Source organism: Pollicipes pollicipes, unplaced genomic scaffold (assembly GCF_011947565.3).
Source record: "Pollicipes pollicipes isolate AB1234 unplaced genomic scaffold, Ppol_2.1 Scaffold_4219;HRSCAF=4965_pilon_pilon_pilon, whole genome shotgun sequence".
Taxonomy (NCBI): Eukaryota; Metazoa; Arthropoda; class Thecostraca; order Pollicipedomorpha; family Pollicipedidae; genus Pollicipes; species Pollicipes pollicipes.
The window spans coordinates 11,295,188-11,307,668 of NW_023596448.1; the positions used below are offsets into that span (position 1 = coordinate 11,295,188).

The window sequence follows — 12,481 nt, forward strand, 5'->3', positions numbered from 1 at the left end:
TGCACACGTTGAAGAGAAGTCTTGCCGCCAGCCAGCGGATAGCGCTGCTTTATGCAGGACATCAGGTGTAATTCACTCACATTTTCGGAACAAACGCGTCGAAATCCAGGCTATCAAAGAGCATTATGCACCCTATTGTACACCTCACTGAACAGCCGTGTCTCATCACTCGCGCCGCATTATCTGCGCCACAAAACGGGGAGAGTAGACCGGCGCGAGCGGCTGAATGCGGCGGAAACGCGGCCCGTTCGCGTGTGAAGGCCGCCCCTTCGCTCCACCCAAACAGCGCCGGCCGGCAGCCGCCCGGCGAATCATTATCCCCACCCCCCGAGCGGAAACCCCAGGGTCACAGTGGCCAGGCGCCCGGGATCTCTGCTCCACGGCGCATGCCGTGCATCCTGTCCTGCTCAGATGCTTCGGCCTGACGCCGCACGTGGGCGCGTGCTCGGTGTCGTGTGCTCGTCTGCGATTGGTCGCATGTGGGGAAGGTGTCGCGGCCAGATCCGGTAAGCGCTGACCCCGAGGTGACCTTTGATCGCCGGCGGGCACGCGTCTGCGTCCTGAGGTGATTAGCGACGGCCAGAGTCGCGAAGGCGGGGGAGGATGTTCCCCCGGTCGCTCGTCTCGACAGTGAATAGGGTCGCCTTTCTGGCGGTCTCAGTCGACCCCTCACCACCTGGCTCGATGAAGACGGATGACGTCATTGCGGTGACGTCGCCGACCAGCCGCCCGCGCCGACGAATGGTTCCCTCCTCCGAGTAGGGGCGGCAGAGGAGGGCGCGGGGGACGACGCAGTGCGCGGTGGTCTGTGAAGGGAGGTGGGCTGGTGTTCTGGCCTTCGACCGGGAGAAAACATGGACAGGAAGCGGGCGTGGAGGATGAAGGAGAAATTGTTTCAGCCTACTCTGAAATGCTTCGCGAAGCTCATCGAGGAGGTAAACTTTAGTATCGGCCTTATCATCGTACGACGCTCTGTCATGGTGTACACATATCCATTGATTGCATGTTATATTGCATCGTATCGTGTTCCATTGTGCTGCACAGATCGGAACGTCTACGCATAAAGACTGATATTAAAGTGTCTGCCGTGATGAGCAAAAATGGCACGGACAGTATAAACAAGGAAGACGCCATAGATAATGGGAACGGAGGATGTATAACAGAGTAAGGTTTGTGGGGATGGGAGGACAGGGAACGGATAGCGCTGCTTGGGTTGCTTTTGGCCGGCATCAGCGCTGCTTGGGTCGCGTTTGGCCAGGATCAGCGCTGCTTGGGTTGCGTTTGGCCAGGATCAGCGCTGCTTGGGTCGCGTTTGGCCAGGATCAACGCTGCTTGGGTCGCGGTTGGGCAGGATCAGCGCTGCTTGGGTCGCGGTTGGCCAGGGTCAGCGCTGCTTGGGTTGTGTTCGGCCAGGATCAGCGCTGCTTGGGATGCGTTCGGCCAGGATCAGCGCTGCTTGGAATGCGTTCGGCCAGGACCAGCGCTGCTTGGGTTGCATTCGACCAGGATCAGCGCTGCTTGGAATGCGTTCGGCCAGGATCAGCACCACTTGGGCTGCGTTCGGCCAGGATCAGCGCCACTTGGGCTGCGTCCGGCCAGGATCAGCACCACTTGGGTTGCGCTCGGCCAGGATCAGCGCGGGGCTCGACTAGGCACATCAAATGCAGTAAAGGTCGGGATAAACTTGCATGCAGAAGGCAGGAGGGGGATGCAGACACATATGCGTACGGATGTGTAATTAAAACGCAGCTGGCCGATGGAAGTTGTAAGCATTGTCGCTTTCGTGTACGACTGTTCATCTGTAGTTTATCCCAAGTGCTGCTGAAGGATGCTGGAAATTTTTCTGTGGGCCATCAGTTAGATGTTGCGGATTTTTTTCTGAGTGTGTTCAGTTAACGCATCTTGGCAAATCATCTCTTCGAGGTACCAGAAAATGCGTTACGTGCCGTCTTAACTGAGAAATTGGTCACCATAGGACGTATGGCTAGAAGAAGCAAACGTCTAGAATACCTTGGCCACGCTTATGAAAATGCATGCAAGAAATCGTGTTCTGCTGAAATCACATCTTCACTGTTTTATGATTAATCATTGATATTTTTGTATTTTCATCTGTCTTTATCTATTTTATGATTTAGATAAAACAGTAATGATAGCCTAATTCCTCGCAGAAAAAAAAACAGGAGAATGGAGATATAGATGCGTCGATATTTCGACAACATCCGTTCATCAAAACGAATGGCGAAAGCTTCTGAACAGCCTCTTCCAGACGTTTCAATAAAACATGTTGCTGAAACGTCAACGCATCTATATCTGTATTTTTCTTGTTTTTCTCCAAGGATCTCCTATTACTACTGTCTTATATATGTGAGTAACGTTCCTCGCAAATGCACTTGACAAATTATGTTATTCCATTATTTACTTTACTATTAATATGTTGTGCCTGCCCACTGGCTAAAAATCCTTGCTCTTCTGTTTTCAATACTTTCATGTTTCCTAAAACGCCCTTGATGTAGACAGCACCAAACCGACGGAGGCACAAAAAATCGCCAGCCTTTAACAAGCGACGTCCCGGTAACGAGCTTGCCTCAGGCCCAGGCGGGCTGGCCCTGAAGCTTGAACGTGTCCAGTTTATTGCGCGATTGCGTGGTTTGATCAGACGACCCCGGGGTCAGAGCCATTGACAAAACATCACTCGCTGTGCAGGCGCTGACGTCGGCAGCTAGATGGTGGACTCGTTTACACGCACGAATTAGACCATAGCGTGTCCATTTGATGGCTTAAGGAAAACAATGCAAAATAAACAAAAGTAACCACTCACGTGTTCAACCCAATTGCTTACAGCCCCTCCCTCAAGCTAGAAGTATAGAAACTGTCCCCCGCACCTCCATTCTCCGCAACGCTCTGCCGTGAAGATATGTGGATGCATAGAGCATCCTCCATGCTTTTGCCCAAAACGCAACCTCGACGACCCACACAAAAATTACATGTAGACTGGAGAAAGCATAAAACACCAATCCGTGTGCCGCCACCAGCTTGAGGCCGCTGTATCATAGACGAAGATACGGAAGTGTTCAGGCTGGATTTGCACCTGGGTTCGCCCAGGACCAAATGGCGCTGGATCTTAGGGCGGCTTGGGTGGCTCAGGACCATGAATGTGGTTCATGAATCCAAAGGCGGCAGGAAATGCAATAGTGCTTCGCCTGACGTGCAAAGGTTCAGGGGGCGGATATCCTGCAAGTTCATCTCCGCCGTTGTCCTTAACTTTTGTTAGACGTCATTTATACTCTTGACGTAGATAAAGGCTCTTTTCGACTTATCCTCTACATCCGCTACGATGCTGTCAAAAACTGAGAAACAAACATTTACAGCAGTCCACTTGCCAAACGCCGTGGTAACAGCGAAATTTCTAACACGCGGTGACTTACTGTTCCAGGAGAACACGAGGGTGGCCACTGAGCTGACAGCAGTGGGTTGCGCCCAACCCCGCGGCATGAACAACGCACCGAACTTCCCGGGGCCGCCGATAGATGACAGCAGGGTGGAGGACATGGACGGCGACTCCGCCATTGGTCGCAGCTCGACCAGTCCCGAACCGGGATTCAAGGTCATCGAGGCCAGGTGGGTTTAAGTTCGGACAGTTCGAATGATTGGGTACTAACGTCACCGGTGAGTTACAACCCAGCATTGTTAACTTAAACTTCCTACATTTGGAGACCTACGAGTGTGAGTAGCTAAATAACCATAGCGCCACTGTCATGTGTCGGCATTGGCCTTTACGACGGATACACATAACCTGAATTTGTCCCTATTTTATATGCACACGTCATATCTCGTGCTATTTGTGTTAACAAGTTATTGTTTTACACAAACCACAAATGGTGTACGTTCACGCACGCATCTCATTTCAGAGTAAGTCAATCGCTTACACACAGGCTTTTCGTGCGCGAACACTCGCAAGCTATCGTAGTACTGCAGCTTACACGTACGGAGACATACCTTTACAATCACGAAATTCCAAATAATTGAGATCCTCCACGTGTGTGCTGGAGCGCTCCTGTCGTTTTATTCCGTCCAGCTGCTGCCGCTCCGCCTCAAAAACCTCAGCCACGTATGGCGTGGTAGCTCCTGAGCGAGAACCCAGCCCGATTGCTCGCACATATTCCGTGGAGGGCCCCATGTGCGGGTCAATCTCGGAAGCAGAGGGTTCTCAGCTGGCCGCCCTTTGTCTCGTCATTGGCCCCGCTCCTTTATCCATAGTCACCAAATGACCATTGCTGGCCGAAAAGGCGGCTCTTCTCATCGAACCTAAATGAAAAGCCTTGCTAGGATCATGCAATTGCTGTCTCATCATTTCAGATAGGATGATCGGATATAGCTGTTTCACTAACTCAGATTCGCCCAAGTCCCGCCAGCCTCCCGCATCGTGTTTAACCCGTCACCAAACGCGTTCTGCACGGGACTGAACCAGTATTACCTCCTCCGTTTTTCGTAGCGGTTCGCAGGCAGAACCGGACCGAGCCATGCACGAAAACAAAGGCTTGACCTTCACCTGGCAAGTTTTTGCAGGGCTGCAAGTTCACTGTCTCCACTGGGCAACATGCTCCAGGTGTCCTACGCTGTCAGGTGGCAGTTGTAAAGGATGACAGGTGTTGTTAGGCCACGGATGCTAGATGTAAGATTGTCGTTGGCAGACTGGCCACGGGCCACGGGGGCTAGATATAAGTCTGTGACTGGCAGACCGGCCACGGGGCCAGATGTAAGGCTGTCATTAGCAGACTGGCCGTGGGGGCCAGATGTAAGGCTGTCACTGACAGACTGGCCCCGCTGGCGGACTGGCCACGGGGCCCGTTCACCTTGCTGTGCATTGGGCCAGGTCCGTCGTATACTGTACGTGCAGAAGCTGAATTAGGCCCAAACGGCCATCAGCTTTTCAAAAAAGGAAGATGGCCAGGCTCGAGGTGCAAATTTCAGGAGATTTAAAAGAGAATGCGAGCCCGGCGACCGGGGGAGAGGGAGGAAGCTGTGTGGCTCTTTCCACCTTATTATGTACAACAGATGATGCTATATGCTATAAGCAGTTGTTTTATATGCCACGCATCCCTGCTGATGTTTCCTCCTGGTTAACGATATTATTCCTCAACTCATCCATACAGTATGTCAAGTGGGATACCCATTTTCCTAGATTCCCTAAGTGGGGAGGCATTTTAGGCCGATGAGGAGGCAGCTGCTTCTACAGAGAGCATGCTAAAGTATTGTCTGGACATAGGATAGTCAAAATTTCGAACCCATGTTCATGCTCCACGAGTCTTGAGATTTCTGATGTGCCTCGATTTCACTGATTGATATTCGAGATCTAAGATTTTGTCGCAGTGTTTTAGAGAGAAAGAACATCAGAAGCTTCGTCAAGGATAATGTGATAAAAACCCTTGAACAGGGTTTTCTTCTGTACAAAAAGCACATTGCCACAGAATAAAAGGTATTCTTCGGATGCCTTTTTGTTGTTGTTTTGCTTTTTATTTCTTATTTCTTCTGAAATAGATGCGGCCACATTTGGGACTGGGACTACAAATTTTTGGGAGAGCCAGGTATATCATTTTAGGTGCGTAACAAGGCATATCAGTGGTATTAAACGTTTTCAGCAAATGCTGAATAAATCGAGCATGACATGTTTTTCGTAGCCGTTTCACGTTTAAGGCTAAAAACTTGACCAACGTTCTTCATTGAACTCTCAACTCTAACCAAGATGGCTTACATTAGGGCGCTATCATATAGATAGTTGTCAGGGGTCTAGTTTGGCTTTATATTTGAACTATATATTATTTATTATGATCGGAAAATGACAGTATTACATGAAATGCCTAGGCTGGTATGAAATGCCAGGGTATGCTTAACACCTATGGCACATGCATCTTGGACTGAAATTATAGCCGTCATGCAGAGAGCGTAATAATGCTGCCTGTACCAAGAAGACAACATTCTTGCGCTATTTTTCCGAGAAAAGGCTCGCGATCTGGTGGGGATTTCAGGGAACACCTACAGTTTTCATCCGATAGTGTGAGTACATTGGAGTTCGGTAAACACATCTTTATTCGCCCGCTGCGCATGGTAGCAAATGACGCTGTCATTTACAATATGAAGCAATGCAGTCCAGTGCGTGTTGAGGGAGAAGGATGGTAGACTGAGTAAATCGACATGCACGTCTTGGGTAGCGCAAAATTATACCAAATTCAGGTGCATTCCGAAATATGTCGGGAAGCTGTCAACATTGCTGCTCCCTGCCTTGCGAGCCTTAGTCCCCATGCTCCCATAACCATAAAATGTGTACTCGAATCTCGCAAAAGCAGCCTAACTATTCCACCTATGTCTTTCTGGCTGGCTCTGTATGAGGCCAAATTGTGTCTGCGCTGGTTGAACTCATTTGCATTAATTCAAAACAAGTCTTGCATCCACAAAAAGGGATACATGCGATTCACGAAACGGAAGTAACGAGCTGAATTGCGGCGAACCGCTACAGAGATAATTAACAGACCAGCTGAGCAGCACTCCCGGCTCTGCCACTCGTGAGGAGCTATGACAAAATTGGTTGCGTTTTCATCACGATCGAAAGTTCGCGCGACTCACGTCGGGACAGCCTGCAGACTATCATGGCGGTGCTTGAACACGGTCAGCGAACGACAACCATGCCGTGCACATCACTCCACGCCAAAAGTTTTGCGCACCTCACAAGCATATGGCCCCATTTTCCACAGCTATGAGTTCTGTTTGCTAATGAACGCAGAAACATCATTAATGTTGTCCCGCGGGACAGACGCCACCAAAGGACCGTGGGTTTGTAGGTGTCTCCAACAAGACATGCTTCGGACACCGTAAGCCAGGTTCACAACGCTATCCGCCCGCCGGAACGGACTGACACCGAACTTGTTGACCAAACATTGTGAGAATGACGGCCACAATGACAGACATCGAGAGAATGACGGCCACAATGACAGACATTGAGAGAATGACGGCCGACCTTTGCGGCGGCGGTGTGAGCCGGCGGGCAGCGATGACCGGCGGCGATCGGCGGCTGGCCAGCTGGAGGCGGTGACGGTCCGGCCCGGTAGCCCGCCGGAAGTGGGGCGTTGCGCGATTTCGCCCGATCCGGCGAGGTGACAAACGGCCCGGGGCTATTTCCATGGTGAGCGCAGCAGTCGCACACAAACACGGGCTGATCGCTTCTCGTGTACACCAGTGAAAGGGCTGTGTGGAGGGTGCTCTCCGGAGGCGTCAAGGTAAAGGATCCAAATATTTTGCTTGTGTGCGATCCTGAGGAGTACTCTGTTCTGGAGTCGCATTTGTGGATATACAGTGTGGAAGCTGCGACATGGCTCACACCATCTTGCGTCGAAATGGGCACAATTTCAGCAATTTTTTGCCAACGCTTTTTCGGTATTTACCAAGGTCAATATTTTGTTACCATCGACCCGTGCCAATTCAGTTTCGCATTCTAGCTACTTCAACTTCCATAGAGGCGTTTCGTGTTTTCCTCCAAATGCCGCCTATGCAACCATATCAATATTCATGAACACAATTTTGAGATGCAAAAGCTTGGTTCCGTTGACTTTGGTCATGATATTCAGTTTATGAAAAAGACGTGGTAGACTCAGCCCTTGGTGCTGCGCTTTCCAGTGCCCCCACACCGAAGCCATCTTTTGGGGATTCATCGCCATCGAGCGCCATCAAAAGATATGGGCCATGTGCCACGTCATTCGTGATGCTCAAAATGAATTGGTGAATGAACTGCCGATCTTTTGCCCGTTTTTAATCATTCCATTCCAGCCCCACGCGGTCGCCAAAGGCGCCGCAGTCCAGTCAGGTGTTGCCAAATTTTCAGAGGGAGCTTTTGTGTATCAGATCTGACGAATTTCTACAGTTCTAGCGGACTGTCCAACCATTGTTTGTTGTGTACGACGATGGTCCGATCGAGCGGCCGGCCAGCCGCGGTGTGAGCCGGGCTTCACCGTATCTATATCTTATCGATAAGCACTGAGGCCTGCGGTCCGCAGGAAACCCCGCGACATCCAGTGGGAGGGGAACAAATGTCCCATAAGACCGTCAGCTGCATCCATGTAGATTAATAAAGGCGTGTGTGATAAAATAATCTATGTTACGCAAAAAATAGAATGTCCTGGCTACAGCTTTGTTCATCGCCACATATCTATTCGCAGCTGTGAGAAGTCTGTGCATATGTTGCAATGTTAGCAACAACTGAAAATACATGGGTTTAAATATATTCGCTGTCATCAGTTAGCTAATTTCGCGCACACCACTTCCCCCTTCCTTTATGTGCGCACTTCCTGCTCTGGCAGGCCACAGTGTTGGTCACGATGACGTAGATCCAGCTGATGGAGGCATCTGCGATTGTTTAGCCATGACTTGGGCGCACCCCTCAGCAGTGCAGGAGAAATGCACTGAAGTAATCTCCCCTGAGGCCCTCCGCAGATACTCTTTGAACCTCTGAACGGATTGTCATGACACCTTTAGAAACATCGGGGGTGTGTTCTCCGCACTGGTAAAAGGTTGGGCGGAGCATGTCAATTCACGGATGGTGTCTGTTCTGAGATTAATGAACGGAAGCGACACAAATCGAGTGACGTATGTACAATGCGGCTGTTGTCATTATGGCACTGGTCCGCGGTCTTTTCTGGCAAATTCAAGGTCCTTTGAGTTAGACTGACCTCAGATGCTTTTTGGAGCGTTTGAGAGAGTTTCTTGGGATCATTATTTGAGTTCATCTGGAGGTGACTGGCGATGGCTTAGGCCCTTAGAACATCTGAAGCAGTTTTGATTTCCTCTTTTAGTTGCTAGCGTGCTTTCGATTCTTGTCTTGTGGTCACCCGTGAGGTGACCTGGCTTTGTTCGTGGCAGTCATAATTGGAGATCATGAGATTAAAGGGGGCTGATTCCAGACCCTTCAGTACAGGCCTTTCTGATATCTAGTGCGCCAAACCTGAAGAAAGTAACGATTTCTTTCCAGTTCACGTTACAGAAAGTTCTCAATACCTTGTGCCGAAGAGAGCCCGCTCTTCCCACGTTGTTACCGACCCGGTGAAAGCCAGGCGGTGAACGAACTCCGTCGTGCAGGTCACATGACCTCTGACTGACATGATCAGCGCGGAAGGTCAAGATGTGGTTGACCCTGATCAGAAAACTGTTTCATTGTGTGCTCGCATCGATTTGAACCATTGATCTGTCCAGACGTGTTTCGTTGCTGTTCTCTCTAATTCGTTGATTACTGTTCTCATAGGATGAACTTAGATACAATGGCGTATTTTAGGGGAACCCTGCAAACACTCAGGTACTCTGTAGTACAGCCAGGATGACCAGACAAAAATAATTGGGTAGGTATTGTGTCAGGCGTTTGACAAAAGGCTGCCTTTCTAAATTCGCGTATCGTACATGCACACTGGTCTAAGCATGGAGTGGGCACTCAAAACATACAGAGGGTCTTTCGAGTTGCACAGTACAAAGTTTTATTTGCATGGAGACGGGTGTTTCACTGTTTCGCTTCCTCATGGTAGGCCCTCATACCATTTGTTGAAGGCGTGCTCTTTGATACCGTCGGCTTCGTTGGCTGCATCGCTCGATACTCTCAGGCGGTGGCCGCGCAAAGGCTGGCCTTGGTAACAGCAACCGGTCCTTCAGCAAGTCTGCAGGCGCGGAGATTTCCATAGCCGTGGCACCGCTGACCATCCGCACCGAGCACCGAGTCAGATACTGGCCCAACGCCGCTGTCCCCCCCCCCCCCCCTTCTCTCCCCGCCCTCTGATCATGGTGTTCCACGGTCTCCACGAGGGTCGTCTCCAGGATTTGACACCAGGGGGCCGGCCGATTCTCTGAGGGGTCACGAATTGATGCTGAGTGGGCCAGGCCGTTGATTTGCGGACCGTTATAGTACTGGGCCGGTCACTGACGTCAGACGGGGAGGTGGGGGGGGGGGGGGAAGGGGGCAGCACGCCCAGCATTGGTCACGACCCCTGGTCTACGCTTCGCATTAGGGGGCCACCTAGCCAGAGGTGTCCAAAAAACCTTGGCACGTCATCCAGATCAAACTGGGATGTACAAAGTCATGATTGATCACTATCTGGTCATATGATGACTAGCTGAGGCATAGTCGTCGCTCAAATCTCAAACTCTCTGTTAACTCCTGTCAAGGTACATGTGCCGATGAAGCTTCAGCTATTTTCTAGAAGCTACCAGTTCACCTTAAACAACAATGTGGTGCCAGCGAAGGGTGATTCAGGGGGACAGGTGGTCCCCTAAGGTGCAGGAGCCTCTGTGACGTCCGAAGGGGCCCTGACTTCCTTCCACTATCCCGATGAGCACCAAGTTTTTGTTTTACGGTTACCACTTTTAATAAATTTAAATGCGAGTTATGATAAAGGATCCTTTCACGAGGTTCCCAGTAGCATCTAGGACGCTTGGATCGGTGAAGTGGCCCAGGGGGCCGAGTTTGAAAGCAGTGCCCCTGGGCATTTGGTCAGATCAAGAGGGCTGTTGGTCTGAAATGGGCCTCTACGCAAGAACAAATATACGGAATTCAATAACGAAGCAAGTTCAAAGTGCTGAAGCGAGTCTTTGCGGCCTCTCGGGTTGAGACACTACTGACAAACTCCCCCCCCCGCGCCTCCGACCCCGTTTGCCGAATAATGGCTGCGTGTTTGGTACCAAGTTCCATTGTCTTGTTTCCTGCGGTTGATGAAATCGCAATGTGTGTGAACCGTTCCCTCGGCAGCCCTGCAGAAGGGAATGGGCGCGGTTTCTGGGCAGATTCGGGGTCTTGGACAGTTGCCAGATTCGGGGCAGGGCGGCCTCAGATGCCACCTTATGTTATAGGCGTCATCAGGCTATGCGTGGCTGTCATAACGCCTGCGGCTCCTCCGCCGATGCGACAACCTCCTGACACTGTTGGTTGATTATCCGGTGCACCATCGGCGTCCTTTCCTGAAACGCTGCATCCCGCATGATAAGGAGAGGGCTTATCCCGATAGCAGATACTGCATGGTTATGTGTGGACGTCACGTAGTCATCGTCACCCCACTCCCTACCGTGGCCTATTCTGACAACAAAGGCGCTACAGGCGCTAAAAGGCGCTAAGGCGCTACCATTCCTAGCATCTATCTGCCTTGAATGGCTCCATTTCAGCAGCGTATTCTCAAACATGCCGTGGGGTCTTCCACCTTCCTTGCGCCATTTCCTGGCTGCATCCATGCTACATGTCGTCCACATACGCCTATATCGCCACTCCCAGGTCCGTTCAGTCTGCTCAGTGCGTTTGTGTGTCCTGTTTCAGTCCATGCAACAGCCTATCAGACAAGGAGGAGAGTTTTGAGTGTCTCGGCCAGGCCAAAGACGCCGGCAAAAGGTCAGTTCCAAGGCAATTGGGCATAATCCTAACTCCTAAGAAAGCGGCATTCTTCTTGCGCGTATGGGAAGGGATGAGGGGATTGAGACGGGGGTGGGGAACAATGATGTATACGTTATGGATATGGACATTCTTTGATGCGGCATCTGTCCACAACCACATGGCAGGCACGTCAAATAGCTTATCGATACGCGATAGAAATTTTGTCTCACGAGCTTTCGTGAACTTCGCATCACGGGGATAAACAACCACAATGCGCGCTTGGTTACCAACATGGCACCAGCCATTGTATCTCATTGAACCCTGGCTGCACCTTGCAGCAGATTGTGGAAACCAAATTACCGGCGAAAGCTTCACAAATCGGCACATCGTCCACCCATGGTCGAGCGTTCCGCTCTTCTGGGTCCGTCGTGAGCCATGTGTCGCGGGGCAGCGACTCGGTGACACGGCGTCCGCGTCATGGAACGGACAGGCCACGCTACCGGAAACGAAACGGAGCCGAGTAAAAGCGAGACGAGCACCTGGGCGTGTATAGTACCGCTGCTGCACGACCTGAGGAACGTCTCTCTCTCTCTCTCTCTCTCTCTCTCTCTTCTCTCTCTCTCTCTCTCTCTCTCTCTCTCTCTCTCTCTCTCTCTCTCTCTCTCTCTCTCTCTCTCTCTCTCTCTCTCTCTTCTCTCTCTCTTCTCTCTCTCTCTCTCTCTCTCTCTCTCTCTCTCTTCTCTCTTCTCTCTCTTCTCTCTCTCTCTTCTTCTCTCTCTCTCTCTCTCTCTCTCTTTCTCTCTCTCTTCTCTCTCTCTCTCTCTCTCCTCTCTCTCTCTATCTCTCTCTCTCTCTCTCTTCTTCTTCTCTCTCTCTCTCTCTCTCTCTCTCTCTCTCTTCCTCTCTCTCTCTCTCTCTCTCTCTCTCTCTCTCTCTCCTCTCTCTCTTCTCTCTCTCTCTCTCTCTCTCTCTCTCTCTCTCTCTCTCTTCTCTCTCTCTCTCTCTCTCTCTCTCTCTCTCTCTCTCTCTTCTCTCTCTCTCTCTCTCTCTCTCTCTCTCTCTCTCTCTCTCTCTCTCTCTCTCTCTCTCTCTCTT

The 12,481-nt window shown here is 50.9% G+C and overlaps 1 protein-coding gene across 1 annotated transcript in view; it reads left to right on the plus strand.

Moving 5' to 3' along the window:
* Positions 1-804: 804 nt before the first annotated feature.
* Positions 805-12,481, plus strand: part of LOC119095816 (rab11 family-interacting protein 4) — a 92,823-nt gene continuing 81,146 nt past the window's right edge. Inside the window, exons 1-3 of the mRNA XM_037218669.1 lie at positions 805-935; positions 3,434-3,618; positions 11,333-11,404. Of these exons, the coding sequence (XP_037074564.1) occupies positions 855-935; positions 3,434-3,618; positions 11,333-11,404 (338 nt within the window). The 5' untranslated portion in view covers positions 805-854. The remainder of the gene's footprint in view (positions 936-3,433; positions 3,619-11,332; positions 11,405-12,481) is intronic.